The 13744-nt window shown below is 40.3% G+C and overlaps 1 protein-coding gene across 1 annotated transcript in view; it reads left to right on the forward strand.

Moving 5' to 3' along the window:
- Positions 1 to 483: 483 nt before the first annotated feature.
- cc2d2a (coiled-coil and C2 domain containing 2A) overlaps positions 484 to 13744 on the forward strand; it is a 55923-nt gene continuing 42662 nt past the window's right edge. The window contains exons 1-11 of the mRNA XM_002938643.5: positions 484 to 719; positions 5712 to 5792; positions 6850 to 6925; positions 7162 to 7253; positions 8538 to 8639; positions 9947 to 10045; positions 10748 to 10921; positions 11112 to 11268; positions 11546 to 11682; positions 12642 to 12773; positions 13425 to 13622. Coding sequence (XP_002938689.2) covers positions 681 to 719; positions 5712 to 5792; positions 6850 to 6925; positions 7162 to 7253; positions 8538 to 8639; positions 9947 to 10045; positions 10748 to 10921; positions 11112 to 11268; positions 11546 to 11682; positions 12642 to 12773; positions 13425 to 13622 — 1287 coding nt within the window. The 5' untranslated portion in view covers positions 484 to 680. The remainder of the gene's footprint in view (positions 720 to 5711; positions 5793 to 6849; positions 6926 to 7161; positions 7254 to 8537; positions 8640 to 9946; positions 10046 to 10747; positions 10922 to 11111; positions 11269 to 11545; positions 11683 to 12641; positions 12774 to 13424; positions 13623 to 13744) is intronic.

Consider the following 13744-nt stretch of genomic DNA (forward strand, 5'->3'; position numbering starts at 1 on the left):
AAGGGGGAAAAGATGCAAGCACCTGAGCTCCCCACTCCTTTGCCAAGTCTCCAGCTCTCCGATGTCCCCCTTGATGGCGGCCCTGCACAGCGACACAGTCCTCACGGCGCTACCAAATAGCCAATCACAGTCATTATTTGGCCTCCCCAAAGAACTTCTTTTAATGTTTCTGTGGCTCACAGGTAAAACAAAAAGTTGGGGATCCCTGGTCTAACCCCTTTGGTTATGACTGAATACAGTAAGGGCGATCCATACCCAATAAGAACATGCTTGGTTATAATGAAATAAACCTCATTTGTGTGCACGTTTTATCTCGATCACTGGTTATATTATAAACAAATCTTTGGTTTATCTGCACAGAAGTCTCTACCACTAAACATTTCAGCACATACTAATGCCAGCCTTAGCAGCTGGAACTGAGTCTGTAGGTACAGAGACTCCATGGCAACGTTACAGCAAACACCCAGCAGTAGTACGCCCCTCCCACCGAACTATCCCAGTGCGCGGTGCATGCTGGGAGTGCGATCCCCCGGCCAATGGCGGCGCTCACCGACGCTTAAGTCGTTCTCTTTCTGAACCTGTACATTTCTGTATTGAATGAACTATAGACTTAACCGCAGCTACCGAAGAGGGGACAATTGTTCGGGTTCCAAGCTTGGAGCTGTCGCCACTAAGCTGCGATGAGACACTCTGAGGAGAAGCAGAGGATGGTGACACAGGTCTGTGCTGCTGATACACTAACTCAGTGTTGCCGTGTGTGTATGTTGTGCAGTTTGTGCTACAGTTACATTGAATAAGCGAATGGAATTTGTTGCTTACGCTACTGCTATGTCTATGGAGTTCCTGTGGTTGCTATAGGCGCCTCTGTGCGGTTGCTAAGGCCAAAGCGGAAGTTGCTGCGTTGCATTGCTTCACTTTCACTTTAGCGCTCCATGTTGTTTAACTAAAACTCTCAGCCCTCCCAAAGGTGCAACTGGGGGTTGTAGTACAGGTATAGGACCTGTTATCCAGAATGCTCGGGACCAAGGGTATTCCGGATAAGGGGTCTTCCTGTAATTTGGATCTCCATACCTTAAGTCTGCTAAAAAATCAATAAAACATTAATTTTAACACCCAATAGGTCTGTTTTGCATCCAATAAGCATTAATTATATCTTTGTTAGGATCAAGTACAGGTACTGTTTTATTATTACAGAGAAAAGGGAATCATTTAACCATTAAATAAACCCAATAGGGCTGTTCTGCCCCCAATAAGGGGTAATTATATCTTAGTTGGGATCAAGTACAGGTACTGTTTTATTATTATAGAGAAAAGGGAATCATTTAACCATGAAATAAACCCAATAGGGCTGTTCTGCCCCCAATAAGGGGTAATTATATCTTAGTTGGGATCAAGTACAGGTACTGTTTTATTATTACAGAGAAAAGGGAATCATTTAACCATTAAATAAACCCAATAGGGCTGTTCTGCCCCAATAAGGGGTAATTATATCTTAGTTGGGATCAAGTACAGGTACTGTTTTATTATTACAGAGAAAAGGGAATCATTTAACCATTAAATAAACCCAATAGGGCTGTTCTGCCCCAATAAGGGGTAATTATATCTTAGTTGGGATCAAGTACAGGTACTGTTTTATTATTACAGAGAAAAGGGAATCATTTAACCATTAAATAAACCCAATAGGGCTGTTCTGCCCCCAATAAGGGGTAATTATATCTTAGTTGGGATCAAGTACAGGTACTGTTTTATTATTACAGAGAAAAGGGAATCATTTAACCATGAAATAAACCCAATAGGGCTGTTCTGCCCCCAATAAGGGGTAATTATATCTTAGTTGGGATCAAGTACAGGTACTGTTTTATTATTACAGAGAAAAGGGAATCATTTAACCATGAAATAAACCCAATAGGGCTGTTCTGCCCCCAATAAGGGGTAATTATATCTTAGTTGGGATTAAGTACAGGTACTGTTTTATTATTACAGAGAAAAGGGAATCATTTAACCATTTAATAAACCCAATAGGGCTGTTCTGCCCCCAATAAGGGGTAATTATATCTTAGTTGGGATCAAGTACAGGTACTGTTTTATTATTACAGAGAAAAAGGAAATCATTTAACCACTAAATAAACCCAATAGGACTGTTCTGCCCCCAATAAGGGGTAATTATATCTTAATTGGGATCAAGTACAGGTACTGTTTTATTATTACAGAGAAAAGGGAATCATTTAACCACTAAATAAACCCAATAGGGCTGTTCTGCCCCCAATAAGGGGTAATTATATCTTAGTTGGGATCAAGTACAGGTACTGTTTTATTATTAGGGCTCTGGTACACGGGGAGATTAGTCGCCCGCGGCAAAACTCCCTGCTCGCGGGCGACTAATCTCCCCGAGTTGCCTTCCCTCTGCCATCCCACTGGCGAACATGTAAGTCGCCGGCGGGATGGCAGACGCGGCGGGGCGATTTGCGCGAAATCGCGCTGCCGCGTCTGCCATCCCGCCGGCGACTTACATGTTCGCCGGTGGGATGGCAGAGGGAAGGCAACTCGGGGAGATTAGTCGCCCGCGAGCAGGGAGTTTTGCCGCGGGCGACTAATCTCCCCGTGTACCAGAGCCCTTACAGAGAAAAGGGAATCATTTAACCACTAAATAAACCCAATAGGACTGTTCTGCCCCCAATAAGGTGTAATTATATCTTAGTTGGGATCAAGTACAGGTACTGTTTTATTATTACAGAGAAAAGGGAATCATTTAACCATTAAATAAACCCAATAGGGCTGTTCTGCCCCCAATAAGGGGTAATTATATCTTAGTTGGGATCAAGTACAGGTATTGTTTTATTATTACAGAGAAAAAAAGGAAATCAGTTTTAAAAATGTGAATTATTTGATTAAAATGGAGTCTATGGGAGACGGGCTTTCCATAATTTGGAGCTTTATGGATAATGGGTTTCCATATAAGGGATCCCATACCTGTATAACAATTTCAGCAGAGAGACAGAACCCACCCTTGCTGCATAATATCTTACTGCTCTGTTATTTTTCCCCACATTGTGGTCTGTGTTGGTATCAGTTGCCCTTTAATTGCCAGCCGATTCTCACACTGCATTTATACTCCATGCCAAACTTATACTTGTTTTCACATTTCATGCTTTTTTTTTCTTTAGAGGCATTTCCTAGTGGCAATATTTAGGGGCCCATTCATGAAACCATGATTTTTTTTTCTTTCTAATTTTTAGAACTTTTCGTAATGACCACGATAATATTTTTAAAATTGCACAACCTTTTTGTGGTTTTCGTTAAAAGTCGTATTTTTCGCAAAGACTACGACCATTTCGGAATTCATTCAAGCTTTGGTATCGTGACTATCTTTTGGCCAGGTTGGAGCTGCAGAGTGCCATTGAGCCCTATGGGAGACTTTCCTTGGGCCGGGTTGGAGCTGCAGAGTGCCATTGAGCCCTATGGGAGACTTTCCTTGGGCTGGGTTGGAGCTGCAGAGTGCCATTGAGCCCTATGGGAGACTTTCCTTGGGCCGGGTTGGAGCTGCAGAGTGCCATTGAGCCCTATGGGAGACTTTCCTTGGGCCGGGTTGGAGCTGCAGAGTGCCAATGAGCCCTATGGGAGACTTTCCTTGGGCCGGGTTGGAGCTGCAGAGTGCCATTGAGCCCTATGGGAGACTTTCCTTGGGCCGGGTTGGAGCTGCAGAGTGCCATTGAGCCCTATGGGAGACTTTCCTTGGGCCGGGTTGGAGCTGCAGAGTGCCATTGAGCCCTATGGGAGACTTTCCTTGGGCCGGGTTGGAGCTGCAGAGTGCCATTGAGCCCTATGGGAGACTTTCCTTGGGCCGGGCTGGAGCTGCAGAGTGCCATTGAGCCCTATGGGAGACTTTCCTTGGGCCGGGCTGGAGCTGCAGAGTGCCATTGAGCCCTATGGGAGACTTTCCTTGGGCCGGGTTGGAGCTGCAGAGTGCCATTGAGCCCTATGGGAGACTTTCCTTGGGCCGGGTTGGAGCTGCAGAGTGCCATTGAGCCCTATGGGAGACTTTCCTTGGGCCGGGTTGGAGCTGCAGAGTGCCATTGAGCCCTATGGGAGACTTTCCTTGGGCCGGGTTGGAGCTGCAGAGTGCCATTCAGCCCTATGGGAGACTTTCCTTGGGCCGGGTTGGAGCTGCAGAGTGCCATTGAGCCCTATGGGAGACTTTCCTTGGGCCGGGTTGGAGCTGCAGAGTGCCATTGAGCCCTATGGGAGACGTTCCTTGGGCCGGGTTGGAGCTGCAGAGTGCCATTGAGCCCTATGGGAGACTTTCCTTGGGCCAGGTTGGAGCTGCAGAGTGCCATTGAGTCCTATGGGAGGCTTCCAAAATCATGCATTGAAGTCCCAAAGCCAGAAAGGTTTTTGTGCCGTTTACGATCATTCGGATATGAAAATTTCGTGACTTTCGGATCGTAACCATGATATTTTCATACGACCAAGAAAAGAATTTTCACACGTCAGAAATTATCGTAGTTACTCTGATTTTTTTTCTAGTCGTGCTTTTAATTAAAATTCATGTTTTTTTCCAGTCGTGCTTTTAATTAAAATTCATGGCCCCTATGTGTACCTACGAAAAATACATTGATTGTTCATGTTTCCAGGACAATCTGTGCTTTCTAAATTCTCAAATATTAGTGTCATTTCTTTTACATCACACGATTGTGCACCGATTAGATTGTTCATCGGGGAATGAGTTAAATCGGCTCGGGTATGGCCACCTTTACAGTAAATGTTTAAATGTATACAAAATATCCTTATCTTTTGGTGTTATTTGTCCTTCATTGGAGCTCTGGGGCTTAATAATGTGGCATTTACATTTTTGCTCGTGAAGCAAAAATGTAAATGCAAATCATAGGAGTACTGTTTTTCCTTGTTCCTATATAGATATACAGTATATATATATATAGATATAGATATAGAGAAAGAGAGAGGCCAACCTAAATACAGGTACGCACCTGTTTTCAGTATATGGCACATGAGGTAGATTTCAGGCAACTTGCACACTTTATTGTTCTGAATACCATACAACACCCCAATTTCCCACCCTCGTTTATAGTGTTAAATGTCCATCCCCTGCTGAAAGTGCTGTTTACATGCTTGAGCAATATCTGTTTCCACCAAGTGAAAGGTTTCCCAGTATCTAATACAGTTTGTCTATATCAACACAGGGCAAACACTGACATGCATATTTATGCTGAGACCAGCCTATGTTTCCTGTTCAGTTCACCCCACCTTTTCTTCTAATACTGAGTCCTGCAGTGGGCCTTGTACCTGTGGGTTACCCACAAAAAAAACTGTGACCATTCGGGTTGCAGATAGGTTTTTCGGATGCGGGTATAGATGCAGGTCTGTGGGTGTTGTCTGTCTTCCTTATATTATCTATATTTTACTCCATTTTTATTTTTATTTTTTTTTTTAATCCCGCTCGCTTATGATGATGTCACTTTCCATATGCAGCAACAGCATTTCCTGTTTAATGGAAGTCAGCATTTTGTGGATTAGGTTATGGATAAGGCAGTTGCGGGTCGGGTAGCGGGTCCAAGCAGGTTAAAATGCATGTTGTGGGCTGCGGGTCCGGGTCCTAAAAAAATGGTTTCCCTGCAGGACTTAACTGTGTTTAATACTTGAATGAAATAATGATACCAAGCCTGCTGCTGACTTTCTTTATCTTTCTTTTCCAGGACTATGTAGACAATGAAGAGGCTGAAGTGGAACAGCTAAAGAAAAAGCTAAGGGCGCAGAGGCATAGAAGAAAGAAAGCAGTATGTCCATAAAATATATTATATGCTATTTTTATGGGCCATGGGGGAAAACAGCACATTGGCTTCAGCTCTTATTTAATGGGTGTTCATAGTGCATCATAATACATCTGATGGAAATCAGAACATTAAACTAATTAGCATACTTACAGAAGCTTCCCCCAAAAATTAAAAGTTATAGGGACACTGTCATACCTGCCCATTAAAGCAGAAATAAGAGTAAACCAGGTCTGATCTCATAGTCTTATTCAGTAGATCCCCTGAGATATTTTTTCGCTTTGCTGCCATGTTAGTTTCATAGGCTGCTTTGTCACTGGATGGGATAAAATATTGAATCAGTCTGGTAACTCACTTGGCAGCTCCCAATAGTATACAAAAATACGCAAATCCATGTATAGGTTAGTCTGGCATCATGTTTTAACATACATAATCCTGCTTTTTTAACATTTAAGAAGGTTTCATTTTTGTAATGTTTTTTTTTTTTTTTTTAACATATAGTAATAGATGATTTGCAATTGGTGTAAAGTGACCTTGGATGTACTGGATATCTACAACTTTGCAGCTAGGTGTTAAAAATAGTAAGGATCATAACATACTAGTAAGCAATGACTTAGAATACACAAGACATCTTTCTGATATCACGAGTCTAATGGTATCCATACATGGGCCGATAGTAGCTGCCGATATCAGTCCCTTGGACCGATTCGCCAGCTTATCGGCCCGTGTAGGGGAAGAAACGAGGGGCCTGCCCGACCGATATATGGCCTAAAATTGGCCAGATATCGATCGGCCAGGTTAGAAAATTCAGTCAGATCGGGGACCGCATCGGCTCGTTGATGCGGTCCCCGAACCAACTGCCCAATTGCCGCCCACATAATTTGATCGTTTGGCCCCAGGCCAAATGCTCCCCAATATCGCCCACCTGTAGGTGGGGATATCTGGTGAAGATCCGCTCGCTTGGCGACATCGCCAAGCGAGCGGATCTGCCTGTGTATGGGGGACCTTTAGTCTGTTTGTAATGCTTCACCATTCTGACTTCTCTCACTGATTTTATTACCAGCTGACAGATCACGATGAGGAGATACAAACAGAAGACCCAGTGGAAGATCTCACCGCTACAGTCAGAGGGCAGCGGAGTAAGTAACATGGCACAGGTGACCTGTTGATTTGGCTGTCAGTTTTTAAGTAAATTGTTTTTAAATCTGTTTTTTATTGATCCCCAGATATAGGGGAGCATCTTCCCTACATAAATCTAAACAGAGCCAAAACACAAGAATCCTTAGGAAATACACATATACAATATTTTGCTTTAAAAAAAATAGAAAAGTCGGTGACTTGAATTTGATGCCTTTTTTAATATAAATGTTTTCAGGCCTTCCACCTTTAGCGGCTTCCACACCAGTGCCCAGTGCTGCTGAAGCTTCCATGAGAGAGCGGCTCAGAGAAAGACTGAAAGCTGCAAGGGTATGTATCTAAAAAATGTTTTTCTTGTATTGCTTTAGAGAATTAGTCTGAACACTCCTTGCAAAACTGATTTAAATCTTGTGGATTCATTTAAGGTCCTGTAGGAAAGTTCTTTGCCAGTGATTTCTTAGTTTCTAGTTAAAATGAAATAGAAGCTGACCTTTTTTTGCCCAAGCGATTGCAAACTGAGCGGCAGTCTACTGAAGTGCAGGTGCTACTTCAGATCACAGGTTCTGTGCCTTATTATGACTATAAGCTTGCCCAGTGTTCTTTCTAAAGGGCCACTGCTGCCAGTCCATATAGGGCAGGCATCCCCAACCTTTTATACCTGTGAGCAACATTTAAATGAAAAAAGTGTTGGGGAGCAACACAAGCATGAAAAAAGTTCCTGAGGTGCCAAGTAAGAGCTATAATTGGCTATTTGGCAGCCCCTATGTGGAGGCTCTATTTGGCAGCACACTATGTTTTTATGCAGCCAAAACTTGCCTCCAAACCAGGAATTTAAAAATAAGTAGCTGATTTCAGGCCACTGAAAGTAACATCCAAGTGGTTGGTGAGCAACATGTTGCTCACGAGCCACTGGTTGGGGATCACTGACATAGGGGCTTCCAAATAGCCAATATGTGACACCAGGAACATTTTTCATGCTTATGTTTCTCCCCAACTCTTTTTACATTTGAATGTGACCACAGGTATAAAACATTGGGGATCCCTGTACTAGGCAATACATGTACTGATAATATATATGGTATCTCTGAAAGCCTGTAACAAAGCTTAGGGAATTATCCCTGCTATGGTGAGTGTGATTTTGCAAGTCATGCATTAGTGCATTTATATACCCCTGCTTTGCTCAGTCACACCCCTTTCTGTTCTATTTTAATTGGATTTTACAATATTAGCGGATCTATGGGAAGTGATAAGGAAGATTGTGGACTTTCCACCCAGAGAGACAATTGCTTAGGCACGGCAAGAAGTGGAATTATTCTGGAAATGAAGCAAAAATGAAATTACATATATATGCGGCATTTAACATTTCCATGAGTCAAATTCAGTGGCCCTATTTCATTTGTCTTAGTGATGGTGCCCATGAAGGATGGAATCTTAGCTGACAGCAGAATATGCAAGGAATGCTTTTTCCATGTTTGGTACACTCCTTGAGCAAAATACCTTTTTGTCAAACACTTGAATTATATTTTTGCATCTTAATCGTGTGCTAGAGAAACTTCTTGCTTGAGGCTATAAAGGATATACCATAATCTCTGATCCTTTCTTTTCTATGGCAAGTCTAAGGCAGAAAGTACTCTACAGGATGAGTCCCCAGTTGTTTCGCCCCAAAGATTACCTAAGTCTAAACATGCAGATTCATTCAGAAGGTTTAATGAAGAGGTGAGTGCATTTTCATTTGCCTTGCTTATATGATTGTATTAGAGTCCTGTTTCTTAACCTTGGGTCCACAGATATTTCTGAACTACAATGGCTAATATTCTTTAACTTTTAATAAGGTTTAAAGGACAAGTTAGACACCTCCAGCCAATACAGTCACTTTATTTTTAACACAGATTGACGCTCCCTTTTTTTGTGAAAAAAAAGCTTGCTCAGGGTTTTTCCCTGCTGTGCATTGTGCTGCTATCTTCAGTCATTTCCCAGCAATCCCTTTAGTTTGCCATGGACTGTGTGCATGCGCAGTATAGTACAATTTTTTTATTTTATTACCCTGTGCATGTCGCAATTTTTGATGGCATGATTCTGAGTGTGTGAACAGTTCAGGACAGCCACAAGTGACTAGCAATGGCAGCACTGAGTCAGAAAAGTACCCTGGTCAGGGGCCCCGTTCCTGTAACGGTGGCCGTACACAGGCCAATTTCAGCTGCCTATATCAGTCTTTTATACCGATTCGGCAGCTTATCTGCCTGTGTATGGGCACCAAGGACGGGCCTTCCCGACTGAAATCCGGCCAAAAATCGAGCAGATCTCGATCAAGATTGTTTTTTCTTTTTCTGTCGGATAGGGGACCGCATCGGCTCGTTGATGCGGTCTCCGAACTGATGTTGCGTGTGCCTGCTGTTTAATTTGATTGTTTGGCCCTAGGGAGAAGCTCAGCTCGCTTATTGACCTTGCCAAATGAGTGGATCTTACAGTGTATGGCCACCTTAAGTGTCTTACCCATCTGCGGTAAAAAGTTAGAGATTATACTCATTTGACTGGGTAGCAGGTTTTGTACTAAAACTAGGGTGACCAGTTAACTTGTAAATCCAGGGACATGTCTAAATAAATAAATGTTGCAGGGTAGAACTGATTGCATTTGAATTAAGATGGAATCATTTTAGCCCTGCTAGCTGGATTTTCTAGACGTGTCCCTGAATTTTCAAGTGATCTCGTTACCCTAACTATAACTCAAGCATAGCAGTTTTTGACAATATACTCTCTGTTTATAACCTAGAAACATCTAATGGTATAAATACTGAAAAGCTGAACCAGCGCAGTGAAGTATTTTTACAATGGCAATTGTATCATTTATGTTTTGTAGATCTTGTATATCTTTAGAAATAGCAAAGTAATATTCTTTTGTATTAATTTTTATTTTTGCAGGCCTTTGAGAATGTTTTTTATTGCATATTATTTTAATTTTTTTTCTTTGTTTAACTTCTTAGTTTTATTATTTATTAATTTTTTTTTTTTTTTTATTACTCCAGGATTCCTTTCAACTGGACAGGGTTAGAGAAGCTGAGACTGAGTTGACATCAAGGGTCAGATTTCGAGAGGCTGTAAAGACTGTACAGAAAAAGTCCCAGGTATGAATATCTGTTTAGAATTTTGATGTCAATAAAACAAAATTGGGAGCAACCCAAAAGGTCTTCTTAAAATTCTTTTGTACATTTTACCCAGCGGAAGTGGCATAATGGTCAACGATAGTGGTATAGTAGTATCCGTGCTTCTAAAATCCCCCAGAAATGAACAGAGAGTAAGTGAGTGTTTCTGTAGTGAGCTCTAATTTCACCCATTGATAAATCTGCCCCTTAGTGTCCTTTCACAGCATTAAGGGGATTCCTTAATTTAATTAAATTTAGATTTTTGATGTCAATTTAATTTTTAAAAATTACATTTAATTTTTGATGCCTTTTGATAGAGTTGGGTTGTTTTCTGCCACTTCAGCGTTCTCAGGCAGGACTTTTATATCTCCCATACTACTCAGGCAAAACATAAAAAGAATTCAAGGCATCAGACTAGTAAATCTAAATGATGTTTCAGATAAAGGGTTAGTTACTTTGCTATTTGTCTTGTGATAGAAGCTCAGTAAAGCTGATTATATCTAGAATGCTCGCTAACCCTTTTTGTTCAGAGGACCCTGTCTCTTTTTGCTGTTGCTATTTTTTTGGCAGTCACCCTTTCTGTTCAAATTACTCTGTCCCATATTTCTGTCTCCCGTATTCCTCCTCTTCTTTATAATCAGCTAACACAGCTCAAATGTATAAATTACAATTACCTGTTCTCAGGCCCAGGATGGATACCCTAGTGCTGAGGAATCCTACAACTTCTTCACATTTGACTTTGAAACAGACATGGATAATAAAAAACATGATGTGCCTGAAAAAGAAGATGTCGAAGAAGGAGAGTCCTCGATAAAACCCCTAGAAGAGGAAGACCAAGAGGAGGCAGAAAATGGGATGGTGAGTGTATGTATGGTTGTTTATTCTGGCATGGTGGAATATGCAATCAGTAGACTATGCAGTAAAAGAGAGAGCCATTGTAATGCACTTTGAAGGATACTGCCTGCAAGATCTGTGTTTTGATATAATATTCTGTAATTCATAAAAAATTGAATAGTAAATGTGTCTTCCATGGCTGTACATAATTAAGGGGGAAGAGGAGGAGTCGTTGGTTCCCGAGGATGATCTGTTTGTCATTGATCAGACTTTGAGGGATTTTATTGAGCTCTTGCCTGCTGAGTATGAAGGCTATCGTAATCAATTGCAGAAGGAACTGGACTGCTTTTTTATTCCAAGCATCCAACCAGGTACTTTACCATATTAACTTTAGTATTGTTTTGCTCCATAGATATCTGTTTCCTTATAATTCCTTATTATTATGTATTGAATCATCCCATTGAGTTATAATGTCTGCAAACTAAAATGTGCATCTTACGTTTTCTGCTAAATATTAAACCTGCAGAGAAAAATCTTTCACTGACTTTGGCAGAACAAAACAAAGCAATCATTCCATAATTAATCACAGTTGTGTTATTCTTTAAAATCCACTCTAGAGTCTGTATTAAAACTGCTTTCTTCTGATAGTGCCAACCTCAAAAAAGGTACCAGAAAACATGCAGCCAAGATTCTTGGAAGATGAGGGTCTGTACACTGGAGAGAGACCCAAAATAACCCAAACCAATCAGAACATTCTTGAAAACAGAATCCTACGGCAGGAAGAGGTAAACTATAAAATGTAAATAACACTGCTAGCAAGGGTAACAATAATCTACATTACATGGTGGCTTCTTTTAGAAGATTCTGTTGGAAGACTTTACATTCATTTAAAAAAAAAAAAAAAAAAAAAAATACACTTTTATCTTACTGACATACAATGTGTTGCCTGTAGTTGAAATACAAATCTTACTTTTTAATATAATTCATAACATGAATGTACTGTATTTACCTTAACTCCACCACTTCCCCTGAAATCAGGGGAAGGTATTTAAATAGGAATGAAAAAAATCTGTATAAACAAACCCCTCCCATCCCCCAGCTGCAGCCTATGTATCAGGCTTATAGATAAGGATTAGTTAATTTTACTAGATTACTATGAAGAACTGTGAAGCACCAGAAAATGAAAGTACAGGTATGGGATCCAAATAATGGGAAGGCCATCTCCCATTTTAATGAAGTTTTAATGAAATAATTCACATTTTTAAAAATGATTCCCATTTTCTCTATAATAATAAAATAGTACTTTGTACATGATCCCAGCGAAGATATAATTACTTCTTATTGGAGGCAAAACAATCCTTTTGGGTTTAAATTAATTTTTAAGTAGACATGGAGTTCCAAAGATCCCTTATCCGGAAAACCGGAACCATTCTGGTTCACAGGTCACATAACTGTACTTTCAATAACCATAAATTCTTTAAAAAATAGGTAAAAAGTATTATTATTATTGAGACTCTCCTTTCCCACTGTTTTTACAAAAAAATAAAGAACTTGTTTGCTTGCCATCGCTGCAAAGTAGGTTGAAAATAAGCCCCATAATGCATTAACACTATCTAGAAAATGATTAAGGAAATAGTGTTTGATTTTGCCTTGTAAAATCAACATTATTGGTAAAACTGTATTTTTGTTTTGTTATAGTTTTATGATTGCACAGTGTACATTTTTAAATTTTTCTTGTTTTCAGAGTAAAAAGTGGTTTGGGGATGATGGCAAAATTCTGGCATTGGCTAACCCTATAAAACAATCATCTACAAGACCTCCCATATTTTCCTTGCACGAAGGCATAGATCAAGCCCTGGAAACCATATATGTAAAGGTATGCTGAATTTGTATAAGAAATGTAAAACATGCATGGATGCTATGTTATCACTGGGACATGCAAAGGCTGTTTATTCCTATAAGAAGATGCCCTGGGCATGATGTTTTTGCTCCTTTTGTAAGATATCATTTTATAATTGCCTGTTATTGGATTTTTTGATAAATGGACCAGAATAACCTGTTTGATACTAGTATTAATAATCAGTTTCTTCGCCTATTTTAAGGGTGCCAAAATGAAGTCGGAAAATTTATTTTGATCCAGTCATGCAATATAAATAATGACCGTTTTCTATTGCAGAATAAATTGTAACACTGTTAAAAACAAGATAACCTAGACAGGTGAACTTTATAGTTAAAATTGGCCAAAGCTGAACATACATGGTCACATGAAGGCAGGCCCAGAACTTCTGGATTTAATTTCTAGTTCTATTGATTTACACAGTAACCATATATTTTAATCACTGGACTCCACTGCCACTAAGAAATGAAGTGGAACATACATGTATACAAAGTATAAAACAGAGATAATCTCGGCCATAATTATCCCCCTATCATGAATACATTCTATTTTTGTTTCTAATGTTTGTAGTATAGGAAAATAGCTGCATCAGGAGTGGTCATAATAATACACTCTCTATCCCTTCCACAGGCAGGCCCACCAAAGGAAGAGAACAGGTATGCAGTTGGATCAGGAGAGTATCAACTGGATATTGATATCTCAGGAATTGTTTTTACGCATCACCCTCTTTTTAGCCGGGAGCATGTCCTGGCATCAAAACTGGCACAGTTGTATGATCAGTATCTTGGACGTAAACAAAAGAACCTCTCCGGTCTGTTGACAGACAAGGTAAATGTTTCCAGTTGTAATGTTTGTTTCATTTATAAATGTGAGGCAACAGATGACAGGGATACTGTCATGATTTTTATGGTATACTTTTGATTTCTAAATTACACCATTTACAAAGCAAA

The sequence above is a fragment of the Xenopus tropicalis genome, chromosome 1, assembly GCF_000004195.4.
Source record: "Xenopus tropicalis strain Nigerian chromosome 1, UCB_Xtro_10.0, whole genome shotgun sequence".
Lineage (NCBI taxonomy): Eukaryota > Metazoa > Chordata > Amphibia > Anura > Pipidae > Xenopus > Xenopus tropicalis.